Genomic DNA, 24,094 nt, shown 5'->3' on the forward strand with positions numbered 1-24,094 from the left:
TTGAATATTCTTGCAGAGAATGGTTTATGTAAACCAATTTTACGTTGCAACCCAGCAGTCTTAAATGCATGTGCGGAGTTTTACTTCCTCTGAAGGAATAATTGACAGCTGAAAGTGAGTAACTTCTTGGTGGTTTTTCATGTGATGACAAACACTCACATGAACACCGTTCTTTGTGTGTTCAAGGGGGAAGAATACTTTAATGAAGAAATCAAACCAGTGGATATCTGTAGACAGATGTAAGCAGTATAAACAGGATATCCTGCTTCAAAACATCTCTTAGAATGGTATTAGAGAGATTGAAAAATACGATCTGTAGATAAAGGAAACAGAAGATTACGTTACTTGTGTAGTTTCAGGGGCAGAGGAAGAAAAATGTCCTCTGGACCAGAATGCATGTCATAGCTAACTAGGTCGTACCATATTAAGGTGGAACAAGATGAAGATACTGAAACCAGTTTGTCTTTTTTTTTTTTTTTTTCAAGTTTATTTCTCCACTGTGTTTATTTCACCCTGCTGTGAGCAAGACAAATTTGTTATTTACTGCTAAACTTATTACTTAGAGTGTACAGACTAGGGTATTGTTAAAGGTGATTATTGTAGGTTTCAAAATTCTTCATGAGTTTCTGCTTTTACCTACAGTAGAGATGGGTACTTGTATCCTTTCAGAGACCTATTAATGCATTGGCAGAACTCACAGGTTTTAAAGGTGTGGGGAAGCTGCTGTATGCCTTTCTTTTTTTTATAAGCCATATCTACTATTATAATTAAGTATCTCTCCTTACTAACACTCTTTTAAATCCCTAGAGTGTTATACCATGTAATTACCACTGCAGCGTTAAGATAAAGTACCTAGAATTGTACTTAGATGTTCACTCTGAAAGTAAAGCTTTCCTTATTTTTGAATCAGTTGGCTTTCTGTGAGAGGGAAGAATCAGTAAAGAATTGTAAATGGGAAGGAGCTAAAGCTTTACAAATGAACTTGAACAGTGTGATTTCATGAGAGACATACCAAAGAAGCTTCTGGGCAAGGGAGGACTTACTTGGTAGTGTGTAAGAAATGTGAAATAAATCTAAAGAAAAGATTGTTTACTTGACTTCTTCCTTTTTTTTTTTTTTTTTTTAAAAGATGTGTGAATTCAATGCTAAAAAATAAAAAGGTGTGCATGGAGGATTTGACCTTCCTACCTCAGCACTGCTCCTCAGGTTTTTAGGTATTTTAAAGTATTTCAGAACAGAATAAAATGGTGCTTGCTAGAGCTTGGGAGAGCAGAGCTTTTATCTTCTCTAACATTCTGCTGGTGATGCTTTTGGAAACCTTATTCACTCCTGATAAGCTTGAGGGAGGTGCTGAAAATACAGTGCCACATAACTCTGTTGATACACATAAACAGCCTAAAGCGAGTGGCAAAGTTGCAAGATACGCAAGAAACTAGAAACTTGAATTGGCTGTAATGGAGACTGTAAAAGGAAAGATTATGTCATCAAAATTCAATACTTTGGAGTCTTGCTGAGACACCAGAGGTGTGATTAAACAAGAGGTAGGTATGTGAGAAAACTGGTGTTAGTCATAATAAAAAAAGTAATCTTGCAGATGTGTAGAAGGATTCAGCAGAATCTGGAAAAACCCAGGAGGCATATCAAGCAGATAACTTCATGAGTTGTGCATTTGAGAGAATGCTTTTGGTCAGCTGCACTAATACCTTAGGAAGGAAGATAGGTTGTACTCAATTCATAGAAGTGAGAGAGAATGGGTGAACTAGAGATTTGATCTATTTTATCATTTAAGGAGTAGCCCCTCAGTACTGTGAAATTTAAGAAAAGTGGAGAGAGAGAGTTTCATAGATGACGTGTTGTGCAGAAATGGAGTTTGGAGATCGGATCGGAAGTTAAAGAAAACAGGGAATATATAATATATGCCTGTTATTTCATTTGTTGCTTCTGAATGTTTTGTCTGAGGCCTTGGAGAAAGTATCTAAGACGAGACAAGGTAAAATGCCAAGAAGCAGAAGAAGTGGTAGCACTTGAGGAGCTGACTGTCCCTGTCCTGATGTTTGTTACCGTTACTGCTGGCTTGAATGTAGTGAGAGGAAATACAAACCTACGCATGCAAAGAAGACTAAAGTCTGGTTCTGTAGTGGCGTTTTCTACTCCACTGAGTTGGTAGATGTCTTCACTCTATAAAGTTTGAGGTAGCTTAGGTTTCACACAAGCGAAAATTGAGTGGTAGTCCTTAAGCCAGCTCTCATACTGTCTGTGTGTGTTCTGAATGTTTGGCTTTCAAGTGTCATGAATGTGGCATAAGATTATTTGCAAGGGAAGGATCAAAATAAATGTTTGTTTTCTCCTGTGAAAACTATGATACCTAATGTTAATGATTATATTCTGCATGAAAGATACATTTTGAAAGGAAAATTTTGGTGCAGCTACTCAGTAGCTGCCAGTTATAAATAAAAATAACCATGTTGCTACTTATGCTTCAGTACTTCTGTGGACTGCCTAGCTTGTTTCAGTGTAGTGTAAATTAATGGAAAATCTGAAGAGAATGAAAAGGAAACAAAGTGTGGCAAAAGATAGTAATATTTGTTCAGAGATGTGCAAAAGAATTTCTTTATATACTGAAGCCAGTATAAATACTGCTTGTAGTTAAGAGGAATTTGTGCTCGTAGCCAAAATTGTCAGTGTAGATGGAGATGAGGATTTTTTCCTTGAGCTATGATTATATGGTGACAAAACTTGTGTTCCCCATTGTAAACAGGTGTTAACTACCAAATCATGATACAGTACACATGACTGTGTCAGTTTCCAGCCGAGAAACAACTTGTTCCTGAGTATGCGTTTCAGAGATGCGTCCTTTCTGACACTGTCCCCCACCCTACAGCTTTTCAGGTGGTGAAATCTCAGCTATTAATCATTTGCCAGAGAAGAAACTGATAATGAAACAAGAGGTTATATTAATCTCTTGTCACTTGAAACTCTAGCAGCAGACTACTTTTTCTGTGGCTTCCTGTATTTAGATGAAAACATAAGATTTCTGTTTTCAGTGTCATGTTTAATTCTGAAGGTTTTGAAAGCAGTTGTTGCAATTCTAAGTGAAAGACTGGAATTACTGATACCTGGCTTTGTTTACAGCCCATGCTATTGTAAGTCTTAATGCTTTGGGAACTATCCTGTTGAAATGTTAGTTTTTTGTTTGAAACTTGGTTAATACATTCATTTTAAGTAATTCTTCTGTAGTATTGAAATAAACTCATTGAGAACATTTTTACACTGTTTGGGATTTTGTAAGTTATGAAATGTGGAATTTCTTATTCTTATAGCAGCAATTTAAATACCACATTTAACATTTAACAGGTTTAGAAATAAAATGTAACCTCGTGTTAAATGTCTTTTTTGGCTAAACAAAAGAAAGCTTTGTGTTCATTCTCGGACTATTAGATTTTAGTGACGCTAATGTAGATTTGAATCAAATTATCCATTTTTAACTACCTTGTTCATAACTACTGAACTACATCTTCCAAGTAAATACCTCAAGGTATGAGTAATACATGTGCAAATGGTAGAAACAGTACTTAGAAGTCCACCCTTGACATTTCCTGGTGCTGTTGAGGAGTTTTTCATTACTTTGAAATGAAGTAGTAGGGCTTCTGAGTGCTTAGAGAGCTTGCCCAGGTCATGCCCAGAGCATGCCTTCATTCTTTTGTTATCTCTCTGGGGGTAGTCAGTAGAACAATATCTACCTGTTTGTTGTCATACCATGTGCTCATGAACTGCGCTCACTGCTAAGTTGTCCTATTTCCCATTGCTGAAAGATGCTCCATTTAATTTCCAGGTGCTGTTGTTAATCCCATAACTAGCAAAAAGTGCTGTATAGATGCATTTTTCTATTTTTTATGTTAGGTGCAGATTTCTAATTTTTTTTTTGCTTTCTAGCTGCCTTATTATTAAAAAAAAACCTTAAAAGAGCTGTTTTTATACACCTTTTAAATGATGTGAACAATCTTGTAAGTGTTCTGAGGAGCTGCACATAATTTTTACTTCAATAGCTGAATTCCATAAACAGGATGAGTAGGCAGCAAATTTACAGACATGAAAGACATTTAAGGATGGGTGCTGCAATTTAAAAGAAAAAGCCAAAAAAACAACTGAAAACCCCCAAACAAAACAGAAGGAAAAAACCAAAACCAGAGCAGATTTTTCAGCTACTATGATGTTCATGACACAAGGAAGAAAATGGCATTAAGATTTGGGAAATAATAGAAAGAGAAGATTGTCATGTGAGATTATAATCTGTTACTGTATTTAATGGCTAATATACGTTTTTCCCCCCCCACAGAAATTAGCAGAGTACGGAAAGACATGTATAACGACACATTAAATGGTAGTACGGAGAAGAGAAGTGCAGAATTACCAGATGCTGTGGGACCTATTGTACAGTTACAAGAGAAACTATATGTGCCTGTAAAAGAATATCCAGATGTAAGTATATCTTTTTAGTCCCTAAATTATTTTTTGATCCTTGTGGTTGTCTTTAAGTGTAAATTTCATGTGATGCTACCCTTGGATCATGCTGAGTTGCTGTGGACACCAGGGAATTAGTGTATGTTCCACTTGGCTTGATTTGCAGAGAGTGTGAGTGGAAGAAGGTTGTGTTAAATACCAAACTAGTTTGGATTACTAAACCATAGATGTAAGATCCTAATTATCGTGTTCATTCAGTATTGTCTGTCCTGAGACACTTGTGAAGTGAATATTAGGAGGAAAGTAGTTCTTGGGATGATGTTTTTTCCTCTTGGTGTGTTGCTAAAAGTCAGCTGCAGAATGCTTAGAGGCCCTTTAGAGACCTTTTGGAGACTGTACTTAGTCTCAATTACTGTTTGTCCCATACCTGTGTAACTAGTTCTGTTGCTTACAGAAGTGTCTTTATCTCAGGGTTGGTTGTCCTGTCCTCTCCCCTTTCTCTGCCCTTCTTAAGCAAAACTGTTTGCTTGCCTGTCAATACTGTGCTCTCCATGGGGTGTTCAGTTCCATTGTACGCTTACCTTTTGAAAGAGAATGGTTTCATTTAACTGGAACTGTTTTGAATTCATCTGTGTTTCTAAAAACTGCTTGGGAAGAACAGTCCTGTCAAAATCTACCCCCAACTACCCCAACCATTTTCATTGATTGGTGACAGAATAAGAAATTTTGTTATTCTTCCCTAATAGAATTTAGAGGTTCTGTTGCGATAGAGGAGTGCAGGGTCCAAGTAAGGGATTTGCACATTAAAGTGATATAAAGTGGAAGAAAGTACAGAACAGCAAAAAATGGGGCTAACACTTGCCTATTTCTGTGGCTTTTCTTTGTATGCTTAATTAGATTAAGCTCTCCAAATGGAGTTTTATTATTTCAATTCTGCTTAGAACATACGGGCCTCTAAATAAACCTCATTGTGCCACGCTCCATTAAGAAAATTAAGTGCAAGTCCTTATTCAGAACAGAATATTTAGACAAATGTCTTTTCTCTCTTTTCAAGTTTTCACGCAGTTGTTTTGCTGTGGGGTTAAAATACCTGTACTGGGAAAAGTGTTTAAGGAATTTGCACTGGCACTAAGGACATCTCTCTCCCCTTGTATTGTATTTTTCTTCCAAATTAAACATATGTGTGTCTGTATACATATTTGTACATGCATACTTCTCCCCACACCAAAAACAGTGATTCTTTTGAGACTCACAGAATTATAGATTTTTGAGAGGAATTGTCCTGTCCTTTTGTTCCACAAAGCCATGTAAGTAGCTGTGGAATTAATACCTGCATATATCTTAGAATTATATTGCTTAGGGCTTTTTAAAACATTTCTTAGTTATTGAAATCTTTGTTTCATAACTTGACAATGTATTCTTTATGAAGAGTTGCCTTAGTTATTTGTTGCAGTTTTTACAGAACTTGAGGCGTGCTGTACGAGGATTATGAGTAAGAAAAAAGGTGTTTGATTTCCCTGTTATTTTAACTATTAAGCTGCTGTTCTAGAAATCAGGGGTTTAGTAGCTTAGCTCTTCACTGCCAGTTAATTGTCAAATATAGTGTAAATAAGCAGGAAAGAGTTTGTCTCTAGTTACTGTCAAAGTAATGATTTCACTAGCTACTGCTAGCTCTTTGTGTGCTTTCAGAAGAACGGCCTTGAAGTGGTCACTAAATTATTGTAATAAACACGCATTCAGAAGTTGGAGAAGCTTGTGATTTGTATACATGTGACCTGGAATAAAAAGGCTGTTGGTTCTTGTGAGATGATGTGAAGTGTGTGCTAGAAAATGTGCTGCTTCTGCCGCTGTGGTGGGACCCGGCAGTTCAAGCTTCACTGGAGAGCCAAGCCTGGTGTTCTCTCTGTGCTCCTATATGTGTTCACTGCTACTTTGAATGGGATTTGCACAGCCTCAATAACTGGTTAATAAACTAGAATATACCACTACATATGAACAGAAAGCTTTGATTTTGTATGTAGGCTCTTTCTTTGTGCAAGTCAGAAATTATGTAACCTTCTTTAAATTCAGGCTAGCATTCAGAAGGTTGGGGGTACAGTGATTCCAACTTGTTTTAAAAAAAGAACAAAAGTTGTAAAATTTACTTGTAAGTATTAATTTCACCAGTAAAGGTAAATTTGTGGGTAAAGATAGAAATTGTCACCTGTGATAATTTTCACGGTGTTATGTGAAACTTCTGGCTCATGTTTAGCAATTAATTTAGTTGTTACCAGATGTAGGAAAGACATGGTGTATAGACTGAGAGTGAGCTTCTCAGATAAATCTAGTTAATTCTTTGTGTTGCCGTAATTTTCTTCCAGCTGACAATCTTGTATATGTTACAAAGATGTAAAGTTGAATAAACCTAAAGTTGCTCAGAGAAGAGTGACCAGAAACTGTTTTTCTGATAGATATTTAATGATATTTTTAGTAACAGAAATTAAAAAAAAAAAATTAGCAAAATGTTAGGAGGTTGTAATAAACTTCTGTTGTGGTAAATATTTTTGATTTAGAATTTTGAGCATATTGGTTAGTTTTCTATAGTGAATACTGCATAGTACTATAATGCCGTTTTGTGCAGAGAATCCTCAGTTACTTGTGAGGCAAAACAATAGTAGTCTACCATAGGTTTAAACAAACATGCTTTATATGTGTGTATGTATAGACATGCACAAAAGCTGAAACAATAAATTTTCATAGCCTGCATCACTTTGTTATTACTGTTTTACTACCCTTTGGTTCCCCACACAAAGTAGAGAATATATAAAATTAAATTTGAAATAAATATATAAGATCCCTTGAAGGCTCTTAATTTATTTTTCTATACTAGTGTGTATTAAGTATTTTTAATCTAATATTTTTATTTGAAGACCATAGTTGATGCAAGATTCAACTTGCCAAAAAATTGTTTGACTGAAACAGCCTTTAGTTTTTAAATGTTGGCTGTTCAGAGTCTGAATTCCTACTTCTGTACTAGTAAGTGGAAGATATGCAAGAATCTTGCTAAACAAAAATTAATTTTCTTTGGTATGTTGTATTAATAAAGAGCATTTTTCTGTGATGTAGTCACAGTCTGATAAATTGTGTAGCTGTTGGGATGGTCTCCTTTCTGGGACATTTTTTTCCATAGGAAGTTACTGTTACGCAGTTGGGTCTGTTTGTATTGTTTTGTTCTAGCACCCTTGAAAGGTGTTTAATCTTTATAGAAATTTTAGTATTAAAACTGAGATTTGAGATACTTAACTTTTCTGGACCATGTATATGCTCCTGAAACTTGAGAGAGAACTTGTGCAGCAGGCACCCAAAAAATGAAATTCCATTAATTGTCTATATTCTACCCTTCAGTTAAAAATGTGTTTGTTCTCTATAGTGTAATGTTTGTACTCTCATATAAGTCTTTGGTGTTACAGTTTGAAGGCATTTCCAATTCATGGAGAAATAACTTCCAGCAGAATTTTAAAAAGTAAGAGGAAAAGATGTCAGAAAAATTATTGAGCTCTTAAGAAGCAGAAGAATGGAGGATAAGCTATTGTTTGTGGGTGAATAGTTAATAGTCTTTAGCATTTCTTATGCTTCAGATAAATGATTAATTTTCTCAAATTTCCCTAAAGAGCTGAGACTAAACTTTCTGCCTGATATCAATTTAAACAGTTTCTGGAATTAGTACCTACAAATGTTGAACTGAATAAATGTTTTTTCTATTATAATCATGGCTTTATTATTAATAAGTACCCTGTTAGCTCTGATTAATGTGAAATTCTCTGTTGGAACTCTACTGTGCCTCTTCAGTAAAAATGTAAGAACTCAGTAATTATCGCATCTATAGTAGCATGTCCTTTGAGTATACTGAAGCTCAAAGGCCAGCAGTGATAAACAGCTTGTGCGTACTTTCTGACCGTTTTAGTTAAAACTGTTTAATTAGAACAACACAACGATGAACACAGGGACTCATTTTACTGTGGGGAACTTACTGACAAAACGTTTAAATACTTTTTCAATTTGTAATATCAGAGTTTAATAGCATCCCTAATATGGATTAGAAAAATGATAACATCTTCTTTATTTATTGTTCTGATTCTTTTACTTAAGCTTTTCGTTCCCTAGTGGTAAACAGGGAAGGAGGCTAAAAGACTTGGCCTTGCTTACCCTTGCAATTTGAAGCAAAGAGAGAATATAACTGGTATCTGTAGATAAACTTGGGATACAGAGTAATGGCAGGGCTGAAGGAAGATTTGGGAAAGAGGTCAGCTACTGATGAAAGTACAAATGTACACGAAATAACAAACACTAAAGTAGTTTGATTACTAATTTTCAGTCTTAGTAGGGTCAATTGGAAAAACATTCTAGTAGAAATAATGAGAACTAAAAATTTAATTTTTAATTCAATCTTTATATATTCATGAGAGGCTTTATGTGCTCTGGTTGCACATGGTAAGGGAATGGGTTGAGAAAGGGCCCTTTTGTTTAGATGCTGTTAAAATGTACATGCCTTAATATCTGTATGAAGATTTTTTTTACCCTTTCTATCTAATGTTTTATTAGATATCCTTCCATTACTGACCCTCTGAATCACCTTTTGACAGTTTTTTTGTTTTTGTTTTTTTGGGTTTTTTTGTTGGGTTTTTTTTTTTTTTTTTTGAACCATGCTAAACACTCAATAGCTGGTGTGGGGGGTTGGGTGCTTTCTTGGTGGATTTTTTGGTTTTGGGGTTTTTTTGGTGAAGGATGACAGATGTCATAATTTTATTCATAAATAAGTTGGTCAAATCTCCAGAGCATGTTTGTACTTGGAGGCAAAAGGATGGACAACAGTCTAGAATACACTGGAAGAAAAAATCCTGTCCTTTAGTCCCTTACAGTAATCTTGCAGGCTCAGTACTCAGCAGTACCAATTAACTTGGTCCATATCTCCATTATTTTTTACCTGTTAAGCTCTTCAAGAATTTAGTCCAGTTAGGTTTGGTGATTACCTTGTCATTCATCTTTTAATGTTGTTCTTCCCATTTTATTCTTACTTTAATTTTGCTGTTTGCAGATCCTGCGGTCTTTCTGTGTGTGTAAATAAAAAGAAAAGGAAGGTAGGGTGGAAGTAAGACAAGTAAAAACTTAGTAAGTAGCCTTTGTCTTGGCAATGTAAGACAAAGTAAATTTGGAAATCTGGTACTGATAGGAAAATTGAACATATTTGTTAGGACACCATGTTTTTATGGTGATGCTTGTATTATTAACTTCTTCAAATTAGCATCATAAGATGAAACTCCTAGTTTTATATGTATGTTCATTTACATGCTATGTCCAGCATGTATATGACACTCCCTGCAGAAAGCAGTGGAATTTTTTTCTTGTTTAATCAGTATACAGTTCCGACTTGTAAGGGTGGGAATCCCCTACTCTGACATTAACAGCTAGTGCTAGATGTTTGGGTGCCTCTCTTCACCGTGGATGAAGAGGACTGTGCGTTTATGGGGAAGCCAAGTGCTAAAGGAGAATGGTAGTCTAGAAAATTAGTCTAAATAGTTAGTTTAAAGATACCTGTTACTTTTCTGTGGATGAAATAAATTATTCTAATAAATTAATTTTATTTAAAATGTTTAACTTTGGGATATACAAAATTTGAGGTTGCAAAGAAAGTGTCCAACAGAACTTTTTGAAGTTGGTCTAGCAGTCAACATCCATCATGATTGGTTGTGCTCCTGTAGTGCCTTTCATTTTAGCTCATTTCATTTTCTGTGTAGAGTCAGGCTTTCAGTGGGCAATCTGTTTGATCAGGGCTGTCTTCTTAATACCCTCTTCCATTTTGAATTCTGCACTTCATGTGCATATGTTTCTTTCTTTCATGGATTACAGAATTATTTGGGTGCATGGTTTCAGTTGATTATGCACTACAACTCTGGTGTCAGTGTGTGCTTGCTTTTGCTGAACTGATTTTTGTTAGAGCTGCTACTTTGTGTATTAGCTCTTGCAAGACTTAAGTCTAGGAGAGCTGGGTGCAAGTACAAGTAATGAACAGTCAACTGTGAGGCATTGTTGCATACCGACTTTGTTTTACATTGGGGGTTTTTTTCAGTCTATTCTTTTGAAATGTTTATTTTAGGAAAGAAGAGTTTTATACAGGGATGAGGAAATGCTTCAGCATGGTATTTTTGCTTGCTATTGTGAGGTCAGGTATGCTTGGGTACACACCTGCTGAACTTGTTGGTAGTTTTTTGTGAACTAATGTACTTTAACTAGGACTGGGGAATGCAGTAAACATGGAAATACATCGAGTAAGTGCTGAAACAATACTTAACAGAGCAAGGTAGAGCTTGTGTTTAAAACACATAGGTGAATTCACAAATTACTGTTTAGACATCAGAATCCTTAGTAGTTGTGCTTTATTACTCAAAGTCAGGAACAGATCTTCCCTCTGCTTTAGAGAGCTGAAACAGACTCCTGAAGGAGATTGGGCTGGTATTTGAGAAGCACAGTGTTTTAAGGAGGGAGGAAATACAGAGAGAAAAACCCTTTCTTGAGGGTTAAGAGGTTTTTAAATTTTTTAGTTTCCCCCCCTCTGATTAGTTGACAAAAGGAGACCTGTAGCACTAAGCTGTAGTGCTTTCCCCAGAAACTTAAACTGGCAATTATGGTACCATGTTGTCTTCACCCCCTCCCCCTGCAGTGGTCAGTCAGCTTTTGACAGACTGAGTATTAGATATTTCTTCCTTTTTAGTAGCTCTGTAGTTTAGATATTACTGTTTGTACACTCCGATTTTTATGGAGTTGCCCTTGCAAAAGTAATTCGATGCTTTCCAGTCAGAGGACAGCAAGAGTTTGGTAACTTTGTATGGGTAGGTCAGTGAAATGCTAATTGTGGTTGCTCTGTGTTTTGCCAGGATAAGATGACACCAAGCCCCATTTAGAATTGCTATTTAATGTAGTTTTGAGTTCCAGTCAAAATACCAGCTTGATAATTTCTTTGTATTACTCCTAAATCATATGCTTAGGTAAAAATCAATGTACATGCCCTCAGTGGTAAAAGGTCTATTGTTTATTACCAGGGTAAGTCTGCCCACAAACCTTGGAGGTGCATATTAATTAACAAAAAAAAAAAAGAAAAGAAAAAGAAAAAAGGTGCCTTATAAACAACATGGTCAAGTTTTTTTAAACAGGTGTGCTGTTTTGAGGTTGTACTGCTTCTGAAGTTATTAATACATTTAGAAGTGTGCATCACTTGTCAAGGAAAAGTTTTCAGTGTAATGCTGTATCTATAGCATACATTTCTGATCTGAATTTGTTCTGTATTTCAAAAGAACAGAGTAGTTTTGCTCTCCATATGTGTCTTGTTGTTGCTGGTCACTTGGTTGTCTTGCAAGGGTCTTTTTGTGGGGAAGATTGTACACAAATCCAGCTTCAGGAATAAACTTTTGTTTTAGGCATTTCCTTCCTTTTCCCATGTTTTGTTTCATTGCTAGAGAACTGTTGTTTACCTGCCTTGGTTTGGAATGTTGGATTTAAAATAAAACCCAAATGCTGTCTCAGTAGGTATCTCTGCATAGGAGATTCTGGGTTTCTGTAGCTAATAGGTATTCATCCATTGTAGTGTGGATCTACTCAATTAATGAAATTAGTGTGCTGTTTTTTAAAGCTAGTAAGAATACTAGTTGGACACCGTTGTTTAATTTCAGTCACTTTGACATAATATTAATTCACAGTTCTAAGCTTTTATATGCTGCTTCTCTTTAAGAGCAGTGTATAGTAGTGAATTCTGTGAAGGCACTGATTCCTTTTGAAATTTGCTGCATTGCTTTGAAACTGAATTCTTTTTCTGTCAAATACGCTCAATACTTTAAGAAAAATAATTTTGCTTGATGAGCAGCCAGTTCCTTTTTACACCTTATTTGCACTCAGTTGTCTCTTATTATATAGTATAGCACTTCCTCTCTTCAGGAATGCTCATGCACCTGTCCTAATTGTGTGCATTCATCCACCCAACACTTCAGTTACTTAGGTTGGTTAATGCTTTTTCAGAAGGTTTCTGTCTCTTTAGAGTGCTGATACAAGCATGATCAGTGTGTCTCAGCTGTGTGGTTTGTAAACACTCAGAACATACTGACCCAAAAATTCGAGTTAGTTCTAGTTGCAAACATTGTGATCTGTGGTGTCAGAGGGCGCTGAGGGCTTTGCCCTGTGGTCGGTGATACAGGGACTGCTTGCTCTGGGAAGATTATCAACTAAATTGTGATTTAAAGTTGTCTTAAATATGCAGCCGTTTATCAGTTTATTTTTTTCCTTGTAAAGTACAGGTGGTCTAAAAATGTGAATGCTGTGTTAAATAGATATATCGTTATTGATGTTCCATCTGGAAATGACCAGTTGTTACATTGCTAATGTATTTAAGTACTGATGATGATGAATATATTATTCAAATTAACATCCTAAATGCCTGGGTCATACTATTTAGCCTAATTGCTTGAATTTTATAATTTGAACTTACTTGACAATTTGATTACCGTTTTTTAAAAAAATGAATGTCACTTGCATTAAAAGTAAAGCAAAGTTGATGTCATTCAACACAAATACTAAAATAGTGTATCTTGGGCTTCAATCTCATTAGATTTTTTCAAGTTATTCTAGCCAAAATAATATTTTGCACATCTTTTTTTCTTCCATGAGTGCAGATGTTACCCTTGAGACTGGGAAAAATTGTAAACAAGGGCTTTTGAGTCTCTGTGAAGGACTTCGGTTTTTTCTGTGAGTCAGCTGATGGGCAAGCTGAAACAGGAGAGATACCTGAAACTCTGGCTTTGTAATGTAGATAGGGCTGGAACATAACATATATCTCTAAATCCTAAGTCACTGCAGACAGGTAGCCTCACATGTAAACCTGAAGTACATCTCAGAGCCTTATGATAACTCTTTTCTTCTGCTGTCTCTCCTGTGGTAAATATGAGGTAGTTTCTCTTCTGTTGCAGTGTTGGTCGTCACAGAACTGTAGAAAGTGGTAGTACCCCGCTCCTTACTTTAAAAGCCCAGACCAGAGTAAAAGGCAAAAGTTAGTTGAAATGAAGGCTGAATGTAGCAATTGTTGATATGCTGCTCTTTTAGTAGTGTTGTAATCGTAGATATTTAGGATAGTAGATTCAATATGATTTGATATCCAAAGGTACCACTATTATTGTATGATTAGACTGTAATACTGCTGCTCTTAGTGCTCGATGCTGACTGAAGCACATAACTGTATAGTGCTTGTGTTTTGAGGCTTCTACCCTTAAGTGCTCCCAACCAGGGGGGCTTTTTAAGGTGTTTCAGGTGCTTTTCAGTTTTGACTCATTTGTCTTTTTATGCATTGCCTTTTTACAGCTAGAGCGTAGACTTAAGGTTTGGTAATAGCTTTTAGCAAAAGTCATTTAGAGCAAACAAGGCAGATTAGATCTTAAAACACTAAAGGAGATATTGAGTGCTATATTTTGAGCCGTCCTCTGTATTTCTGACCTGTTCTGCAGTGTTAGGTTTGAATTTTGCAAGTTTACTGATTATGGCAGATGTACACATATGGAGAAGACTTTTTGTAACAATGTTTCCAGAAGGTGAATGGAATTATTAGTTTAATTTTTCACTTCAAATATGGTCAACACTGAGAAGTCTATTTATTATTTCTTTTTTTAGAAGAAATGCTTATACAGCAGCAAATAGGCATTGAGAGTTTATAATCTTACTTTATTTTACACTTTATTGAAGTGTATCATTTGAAGTCTGTAGTAGCATGAGAAATGCTACCAGTTAGATAATCCTGCTGAGTTTTGTTCTAAATTTTGGAAGGGGGATTGCTTTTGTTTTGATGAAACAATTTAAAATTACTTTCTCTGACATGTTTCAGTATTTTCATGACCTGAAATTCTAGACCTAGTTTGGTAAATGAACCCCTAATCAACCTGAAGTAGTACAAACTGTGTATAAAGCTACGATTAAGCATGATATTTATATAAAAAGTGGGGTTTTGTAGTTATGCTTGTAAAATACTGGGAGTATTTTCAATATATTTAAAGATAGAAATAGGTATTTCAGAAGTTTGTCTTAAATGAGATAAGAATTCTGATTCACCTTCCCCTATGAATTAGTAAAATTCAGTTTGTTTCACTATGGAGCTCTTAGTCTATGAATGAGATTGCAGTTGTGTTACCAATTCTCAAATGTGTGTAAAATTTAAAGAAGCAAAGCAAAAATTATCTAGTATTTGTTCTGATTATAAATTACGATTTAGTCAGCTAAATTAAGCAATTCAAATCAGTTACATGAATGAAAAGCATGTCTATGTTTAGGAATGTTAAACACCTTAGTTTGTCACTCACTTCAGAAATTTGATAAAATGCATTTTTTCCCAAAATATCTTGCTTGAATATGGAAACTTTCATCATAGCTCTAATTGGTAAGGCCTATCTTTATTCACAAAACAATACTATGCATCCGTATCATGGGGTTTAGTTGCTTGGTGTGGTGCTTTACCGCTTTATTTTTAACTTTGCTTGTGTGAAAGAGTGCTATTATGGAGGAAAAAATAGTAATTGCTATTTATATAGTACTGCTTTGAGGTCTTCTGATTTGGAAGTGTGCAATTTTTGTGTTTCCTCCCTTCCCATCTTTCAAGGTGGCAAACAAGTGTATTTTTGCAACTTAGAATTATAAAAGACTGAATAATTCAGCATAAAATCTGTTGCCTTAAAGGGATGAAGAACTTTGTCTAAAATTCCAGTAACTAATAAAATAAAATGAAGTTGTTACTGAGCACCTCTCCTTTGCATAAACTTGAGTATAACCTCAAAGCCTGTTTCTGCAAAGTCAGTTTTCCTTTTGAGAGGAGGAAAAGTGACTGCATTTCTCTGGTAAATTAAAAAAAAGAGAATAGTATCCCTTAAGTACCAGTATTCTGTTTCTGCTTAGTATTTGTAACTATCTGCAATGGTGCTCCAACTTAAATGTATCTTTCTCACTTCTAATTACTGAGAAATGGAAGTAGTCTACAGCTAAATTGCCAACTTCAAGTGCCTTGGGTAATGTCATATGTAGTCAGATCTAATTAAAAGGTATTATTATGGAAATTAGTTGTTGGACTGTATATCCTGAGGATCCTTTGTTATTGGAATATGAGTCTAATGATGTAAACTGTGAGGCTTAGAGGACACTGCTGGATCCTACAATTGGGTTTTGGAGACCGATTTACACACAGCACAACTTGTTAATTCTCTAGATAAATGTGTCACGATTCCCAAGTAGAGCATGGAATTGAACAATTTTTACTCATCTCGTGGTGTTATTGAAACTGATGTCTTGTCACTGTTCTGAAAACCTCCTCTTAGTGAATAGGATGAAAGAGATTATTCACTATCTCGCTTAAGCATGCCTACTATTAGATTGTTCACAGGATCTGATTTCCTGAGAGAGTTTCTGTTAACAATCTTTCAATTACTGTTTAAAGGTTTTTATGACCACTTAAAGGAGGGAACTACCAAACGGTTCTGTGGGCCTCTAAATAATTGCAAATGGGAATCTAATGATAACAGAGATTCCCATTTTAAAACCATGAAATTGTTAATTTGTCTATCTTTACAGCTTTCTCACTGATGTTGATAATTCTAAGCAATTTAAAATCCAATTATTTCCAAAACATGACAGTAATTAGATTAGTGTTTTTACATGAACAGAACATGTCGCATAAAAAAAATCATTTTGAGGGATATTATTTTAGTTATTTGAAGTGGAATTGAAACTACCCGGTTAAGATTCCCTTTAAACTTGTGGCATGAGGAAAAGGGTTAATGGTAAAAACAATATTAAATGGAAAGAAAATGTGACTAGTTTATATTATTATGTACAAAATGAAAAAGCAGAGGTGAAACAGCGCACAAACGGGAGGGGTTCTTGCCCTATTAGGAGAAGAAACAATGTTACTAATTAAACATGCTAAAAGAACAAATTGCTATTTCACAAGTAATATTTCTAAAGGTAATATTTATACAAACAACTACACAATTTATAAACAGTAAAAATTAGTCCAGAAGTGGTGGGAGGGAGGCAAACCCCAAAATGCTTTTTGCTTGAGTGTGTTTGACAAGGCATGGCTTCTGTCTCTGGTAACTGATAAGGTCTCTGCTTTGCTGTTGTGTGTTCTTGTATCTTCTGTCTGCTGATCCAGCCCGCAGTGTTGTCAGCTCAGTGAGGAATGTCAGGAGACTGGAGCAAAAGGGACATTAAATGGTTGACACTGAGGGATGGCAGTAAATGAGATGGGAGCTAAATATATAGGTTTGTGACATTCTAGCAGCTGGCTAAAGTCCTGCTGTTTGTTGCTTGGGTATACTAGCCTTAAAAAGGAAGAGAATGCATTGTAGCACCGAGAAGAAAAAAAACAGCTGGTGGCTTATCAGTCAGCCCTAATGACAGAGAAGGTTAAAGAGTTTGGAAGGACAAATCTTGAAAGAGTGCTTTTATTAGTAACATAAAATCTTTAATTTGTTATCAGTAGCTTTATAAAACTACTCTAGAACGTGGCTTGTTCAGCACAAAAAGATGTGAATGCTTCGTTTGTTGTCCAAATAAAATTACTTTAAAAATTTGCTTACTTTTGATTCAAGCAGTTTGGTAGGTGGTTTTTACAGTAACTTACTTTTGATGTTTTCTTGCTCCATAAGGAAACTCTTGGAAACAGTTTGATACTTAAGTATCTTGGCATTTAATGCTTAATTTAGAAAAGGCTTATTTTTCTAATAGATGAAAGCATTAATGCCCTCGAATGGTATAAACTTCATGTATCTTAAACCCCGTCTTTATTAGAGAGATAGAAAAGTGCCATGTGATTTAAATATGATTTTGTCTGATACACTTTCAAAACGAAAGTTAATGTTTAGAAAAATCCGTGTTTAATTGCTTAAAAGCTTCATGTTTGTCATGTAACTTGTAACTACATCTAGTTCTTGCCGTAAAGGCTGTTTTGAATGTCAGCTTGAAATAAGTACAGCACCTTAGTCAAAAGATGAGCCCTGCTTGATATTTGCTGCTTCTTCCTGTCTGAGATTTTAACAGTTTCTTCTCAAGAACCTGTTTAGTTCTTGAACCCAAACTTCATTGTTACCACTGTCTTACAGCTGACTCAGAGAGAAGTGAAAAACAAAACCTCATTTATGGCTCCTCAGCAAGTAAAGTGGTAGTGAAGAAGCCTTTCTGTCCTCTTTTGTACTCAGAGTGAGTGTCTGTGTTGGTGGCACTCTGGTGCTGGATTGAACATGTCCCTGAAAGACGCTGTGGGCTGAAGACGTGAAAATGTGATACAGGTTAGAAGCCTTTAGTGGAGGGGACTTTCCCTTTTTTTTTTTTTTTTTTCTTTCCTATTGTAAGTGCTCCTTGTGCTGTGGCATAATCTGACAGGATGGGAAGGAATCAGGAAATTCCAGATCTCCTGCTCTTAGATCTGTCGCCTTCCTTAAAGCTTGTTGGAGTGTTTGTGGAAGTGAGGTGTAACCGAGCAGTTTAGTGTCAGCTTTTAGAAGACTGCGACAGTGATAGTTGGGTCTCATTTGTCTTAATGTTAGGAGCTGGTTTTCTTCCTATTATAGGAGCAGCTTCTCCTTAGTAGTACCACCAGTGTGGTTTTCTATCATTTTGAGATGGTCTTGCATTAATTTGTGTTTGTATATGTTTTTCTTCTCTACGGTATGCGAAAGTTCAGGTGGACTGTACGTAGCGGGATGATGCACCAGTTAAGGTTTTCAGGCCTTGAATAAAAGAGATTAGAGAGATTTGAGCTGCTTTGCTCAGGGAATTTGATGTATTGTGTTTAGGCAGATTTCGGTTTTTTTATATACTTCTGTGTTGAGAGCTTTATGGCTGTGGAGCTGTACAGTAATTTGAAAATCTTCTCTTGCGTTTACTAAATGGTGCCATTTGTGAAGTGCTGGTTCCCTTTTTTAATTAGCATAGGAGCTCTTTGTGGGTCTTCATTTTGAATTCTGTAACTTGTTTAGGTAGATGCCAGTATTACCCTTGTGTTACATTATACAAAAATATCCAGAAAAATATCAGCAGCACTTAGCTAATGTAATAAACTTGCCTTTATTCCTTCTATGTATCTAATGCAAGTTTAGTCATAGTATTAGCTTTTTTCCAAGTGATTGTTTCATTCTGCACAGTAAAAACCAGATGCACACAGCTTTTAAAGCTTTATGTTAGAGGTCAGTAATTTAAGAGTTATTTTTAAATCCTCTCTACCTTTGTACTCTGGTATCTGACTACTGCTGCTGCTCTTTAAAGGAACTTCCGGAGTGCAATATTTTCAATACTTCGAAATTTCTCAATCCTTTGACAACATAATGTAAGGTTTTATGGCTGCATTCATTTTCACAAAAAATTTAGATCTGCTGTTGGATTTGGATTGCTTTCTAGCTTCCATCTGAAGGTTCTATTTTCTTAATGCCAAAACTATATGGTGAAGGTGTAATTTTGCTACAGAAAAATGAAAATGAAAAAAGATTTGTTACTCAATCCTAGGACAGTAAAGCTTCTTAGTATTCACTTAATTTTGAACTAAATGGTAAATCTCCTGGCATAAATGATTAAATCTTGGGTTAGTTTTTAGAAAATGAAATTGAATAAAATATTGATTAGATGTGGTAATTTGCGAAATCTAGAAGATTAGGATACCTATTTTTGGTATGCTGTTAGATAGACTGATCTTCAAATTGGCCAAAAAATTTGTGAAGAAATTGTTAGCTCTGTAGCAGCTAATCTGGGAAAACAGTGCCTTTGAGATTAAAGATAATATCTTTGTGTTAACATAGAATTTTTTTTTTTTATTTTTTCCACCTGTGATAACATACACATACATTGTGTTTAAAAAATAAGGTGGGATCTTCTGCCCAGAGGAGCTGAAAATATATTTTCTGGAAAGACTGTGTTAGTGGGTCAGTGCTGTTTCAATGGATGAAAATTAAGTTGGCATCCTAGATAACATTTTGAAGATACTGAGTTTCGGATATACAGGAATTACTACATCCTGAATTCTTATGGCTTCATTTTGATGACAAGTTCTGACAGATACCTATTTCAAACAGATGACAAAAGAAAACTCTACGTTGACTTCTCTGATTAGTAGTAATGCATTCAGCCAACTAGGTGTAGCTACTGCTCAGATGGTTCTGTCGCATTAATTAGAATTTCATTGCTAAAAATTAGGTGTCATTTAGATAAATACCTAGCTATTGTTATATTTCATTAAAGATTTTCAATAACTAAGCGAAACAACACCAAGTACTTAATTTGATAAGGTCCTCTTATAAACTGCAAGGTGAGAATTTGGAGAAAAAAGTGGTATCCTTCAGTGTATTACTTTTAGTTTGCTTTATATCTTTTAATCTGTGCTTTGAGATTCTTTGTTCTTTAATCAAGGAAGCTGTGTTACCATTATTGAAATGACCTGGAAAGCTAGCCTGATTTTATTATTATTATTATTATTATTTATTTACTTCATTTTTTATAGATCTGGTCTAATGTATTTACATGAGGTTTGTAAAGCTGTTTGTCAGTTAAACATGCTCTCAAAGCCTTCAGCAAAGGTTATTAGAGGTGAATGATGTGGATTTAAAGGATTTAGTAATTCATTCTAAATCCCAGCTATACTTTTAAATGCGTATTTTTTTCTTTTTTTTTTTTTTTTTTTTGAAGGAGTATTTTAAGCATTCGGATGTGGTCTGCTGGGTGAAAATGATATTTTATTGACATCACATGGATAATCTGGTTTGTCTAGCTTACAGCTGCAGTGATCAGAAGCTGAGCTTTTTGAATGATCACTATATCAGTGGCTGATACTCAGCTCAGTCAGGAACAAATGCAAATAATCTGTAATAATCCGTAATGGGCAAGTCAGCTCTACCAACGAAGCTTAAGATTGCAGAATTATGGTATGTAAATTGTGGCACCCTTACAGGACCTGAAGGGAGCCTACAAGAGATCTGGAGAGGGTCTTTTAGGATAGGTCAAGTGGGAATAGATTTAGACTGAAAGAGGGTAGAATTAATAGATGTTAGGAAGAAATTCTTCACTTTGAGGGTGGTGAGACAGTGGAACAGGCTGCCCAGAGAAGCTGTGGATGCCCCATCCCTGGGGGTGTTCAAAGCCAGGTTGGATGGGGCTTTGAGCAACCTGGTCTGGTGGAAGGTGTCCCTGCCCATGGCTGGGGGTTTGGAATTAGATGATTTTCAAGTTCCCTTCCAGCCCTAACTGTTCTATGACTTTATGAAATGCAGCAAGTTGACATTTTTACTTCAAGATGCTTATGTTGCTGTGGTGCTGGGGCTTCAATTGTATGGTGGTGCTTCATAAAAACAATTTAGTTTTTATTGTAGCAAGCAATGTGTCTATTAAAATTTATCCCCCAGTTAAAATCACCTCAGTTTTCTATCTGAAATTATAGGGGGTGCTGTTTATTTTGGCACATTCCAGTACATAACTGGAAGTAATGTATTCAATTTGTTAAATAATGTTACAGTGCCAGAATACAGGTACTAGCAAAGAGTATTTAATAGTTGAACAGGACTCAGGGTTACCCTTTGAAAATTTAGTATTTGTGATTCTAGTAAATAATAGAACTACTTTAAGTGGCAAAACCTTAAATTGAAACAAATCCTGATTTGCCGTATTAAAACATTCTAAAAGTTCTTATTTATTGTACTACCTGTTTTAATGTTATTTAGAGAGCATTACCAGTAAGAAATAGTAATAGATGCGCAATTTTTAAGGTAGACCAAACGGTTTGTTATGGTGATCCATCCTTTAAACCATTAAACGTGTATTGCTGATGTCCAAGAAGGGAAGGCAGCAATTCCTAATCCTATAGCGAGAACAAGGTACTACTGTTCATCACTGATAGTTTATTATATACTTATTTAAGTTTTACTGGAAAACACAGATAAATTTGTATCAGCATTTCTTACTAAAGATCATGTGCAGAGTCTGTGTAGGCAAGGCCTGTCTACTAACTTGTCCCAACGGATGCTAAATTTTGTGCTCAGTTTTGTGAGCCAGCTGACTTGCAGCATGTGTGCGTTCATTCAAGAGATTTTATTTGGTTCCGAACATAACGTGAACAATTCAGTGTTTGAATTGTGCTGATGGCACCAGGTTTCTAGATGAGGTGAGTTAGAAGTTAAACAGCGTTGAGGAAGACTGACTCATGCATGCCATGAAACATAAATACCCCAATACTTAGAGCGGAGATTTAAGCTGTTCTGCCCGGCTATATGATAAATATGATAAAGTTTCTGGGGATCTTTCTGGACATCCCATAGAATCTGTACTGTTCTAATTGACGTAAGAAAAAAACTCCCAATTAAATATAATGTAATTTAAAGGAATTTAACGAATTCCTTTTAATTTAACCAAAATTACTCCTACACTAAGTGCATTATGTAATACTTAAGCTAAACATAGTTCTGGGAGAGAGTAATAGATAAAGTTATTTGTATTGAGAGAACTCATTTGCTCTTTTACTGGCTGAAGTTTTCTTTGGAACCTCTGCATTGTGTAAAAGTCAAAACCTTTGCACTAATGTGTTCATTTTCCTCCAGATGCTGGTTTTTTTTGTATAGTACATCAGACTTCAAAACACCGAATGTTAACTTTGTTCTCCTGCTGCACAAATACTATGTTTTAGTAATATATTACAATTATATTCATATCCTTTGTTTTTGCATTAATACATATTTTATACATGTTTTTGAACTAGACCAAGCTGGTCTTACTCCCACAATAATTATCAGTTCTTTCCCATCACAAGACAAGTTATTATCTGGCTTTGATGTTTAAAAGTGATTATGGTAACTGAACTAGAACAAAAAAACCAACCCAAAAATGCCCCCAACCCTATAATCTTTGTTAAAAATGTATGTAGTGTACTAAATAAAGATGGAACCAGTCTTAGTGCATTACATATGTACTGAAGATGGTTCTTATCCATTTAATACACTAAGAAAAAGAAAAAATCTTTTCATTGTCTCCTTTCTAAGATGTTGTTCTCCTCTTTGTGTCAACTCAAATTTTAGAGAATTGGAACTACTTTAAATATTTCAGCTGTAGTGACCCTTTTATTAAATGTTGGAGATTAAATTGCTCACACTTGAAGTAATCTCAGAGGTATTTCAACAGATCTACAAGAAGTTTTGATTTTGTTTGTCCAGCGCAAAAGTACCTAATTGAAAATATGACAGATCCTAATTTTCTGACGGTTGATATTCTGTGTTTTATTCCCCAGTACATTAATGGTTTTATTTTTGTGTTTAAGTGATGAAGAGATTATTTAATAATAATTTGTATGCATAGGTTGCTTATACAATGCTGCTTGCACAGCATTTCTAATTTGCTACTTAACTTCATCACTTAAATGCTTCAATAGTTCTCATTTAGTTTTGATTATAGTATTGGAATGGTGTATATCAGATACCCACACCAAATATAAGTGGATATATTTGACATAAGCAGATTATGCTGCTGATATTCACTACATGTGTACTTTGGCCTTTACTTGGTTATTTTGCTTAGAAAACATGACATGGTTAGGGATGGAGAGAATGTTTCTCATGCATTGTTGCCTGCAGCATCTCTTCTGTGACCAGCAGTAGATGGGTTTGATAGAGACTTGGGGAAACAACTTCACATGTTGTCACTAGCAGTCTTAACTACTACCTAAAGTTAGCTTGTGTGTAAAAATTACCTTCTAAATGTGGTTACTATTGTCTCTGTTCACTGTATTGACAGTGATAATACCATCTGCTTTGTCAGCCTCTTCTCCCTTTAAAATCTCATCAGATAATCTGTTTTTCTTAACTATGTTACAAACTTGACAAATTCCACTGGAGCACATTTAATCCTCAGAATACAAGCTAATGCAGTTAATGAAAGATACCACAATTTCAGCATTATTCTTGAAACATTATGCTTTACCCTCTTGATTTCTGAAATATGTACAAGTGGCTGTTTATGTAAACTTGGCCTTTGTTTTTAGTTAATCTGTGATGTGGTCACTGAGTCAGTCGTGTATGGGATGCACTTGTTTTTATTTTATAGTAGTTCTTACTGCTTCAACAAAAGCTGTGTAGCTGTTTTCTGTTGTGATAAGTGTGATGTTGAATCACTGAAAATACTTAAGGTATGAAATATATTTGAGGTTTCTCTTCATGGAAAAAGAAACCTTCTGTTTTGTTAATCACAGCCTACCAAAAAATGTAGTGGTATCATCTTCTGTATGGGGTGAGATAGTGGCAACAGTTTCAAGTATCTAAAGAAAATATTTTGACTGAAATAAGGGGGTAGGGGCTGTAAATGTTAACTGAAAGGTTATGTATTTAATCCATCCCTGCTGTCTTACTGGCAAATTACATGTTTACAGGTGTAAATGCTGGTTTTGGTAACATTGTTTGTGTTTGTATATATACATGTGCATAAATAAACATCACTGCAACTGTGCTTGTAAAAAAAGCCCAACTAACCAAACATCTCCTCTTCCCCACCGCCCCCCCCCCCCCAAAAAAAAAAAAAAAACAACCAAAAACCCCAAAGCAACAACCAGAAGCCA

General features: G+C 35.4%; 1 protein-coding gene across 17 annotated transcripts in view; it reads left to right on the forward strand.

Annotated features, from left to right (window-relative positions):
* The window catches only part of QKI (QKI, KH domain containing RNA binding), a 157,544-nt gene that overhangs the window by 32,381 nt on the left and 101,069 nt on the right, over window positions 1-24,094 (forward strand). For all 17 annotated transcript variants that reach the window (XM_042025084.1, XM_042025074.1, XM_042025077.1 and 14 more), the window contains one exon: window positions 4,337-4,479. In XM_042025084.1, the coding sequence (XP_041881018.1) occupies window positions 4,337-4,479 (143 nt within the window). The remainder of the gene's footprint in view (window positions 1-4,336; window positions 4,480-24,094) is intronic.

This window comes from Corvus kubaryi, unplaced genomic scaffold, assembly GCF_017639235.1.
Source record: "Corvus kubaryi isolate FWS band 111438036 unplaced genomic scaffold, C.kubaryi_AGA036_p1.0 37266, whole genome shotgun sequence".
Lineage (NCBI taxonomy): Eukaryota > Metazoa > Chordata > Aves > Passeriformes > Corvidae > Corvus > Corvus kubaryi.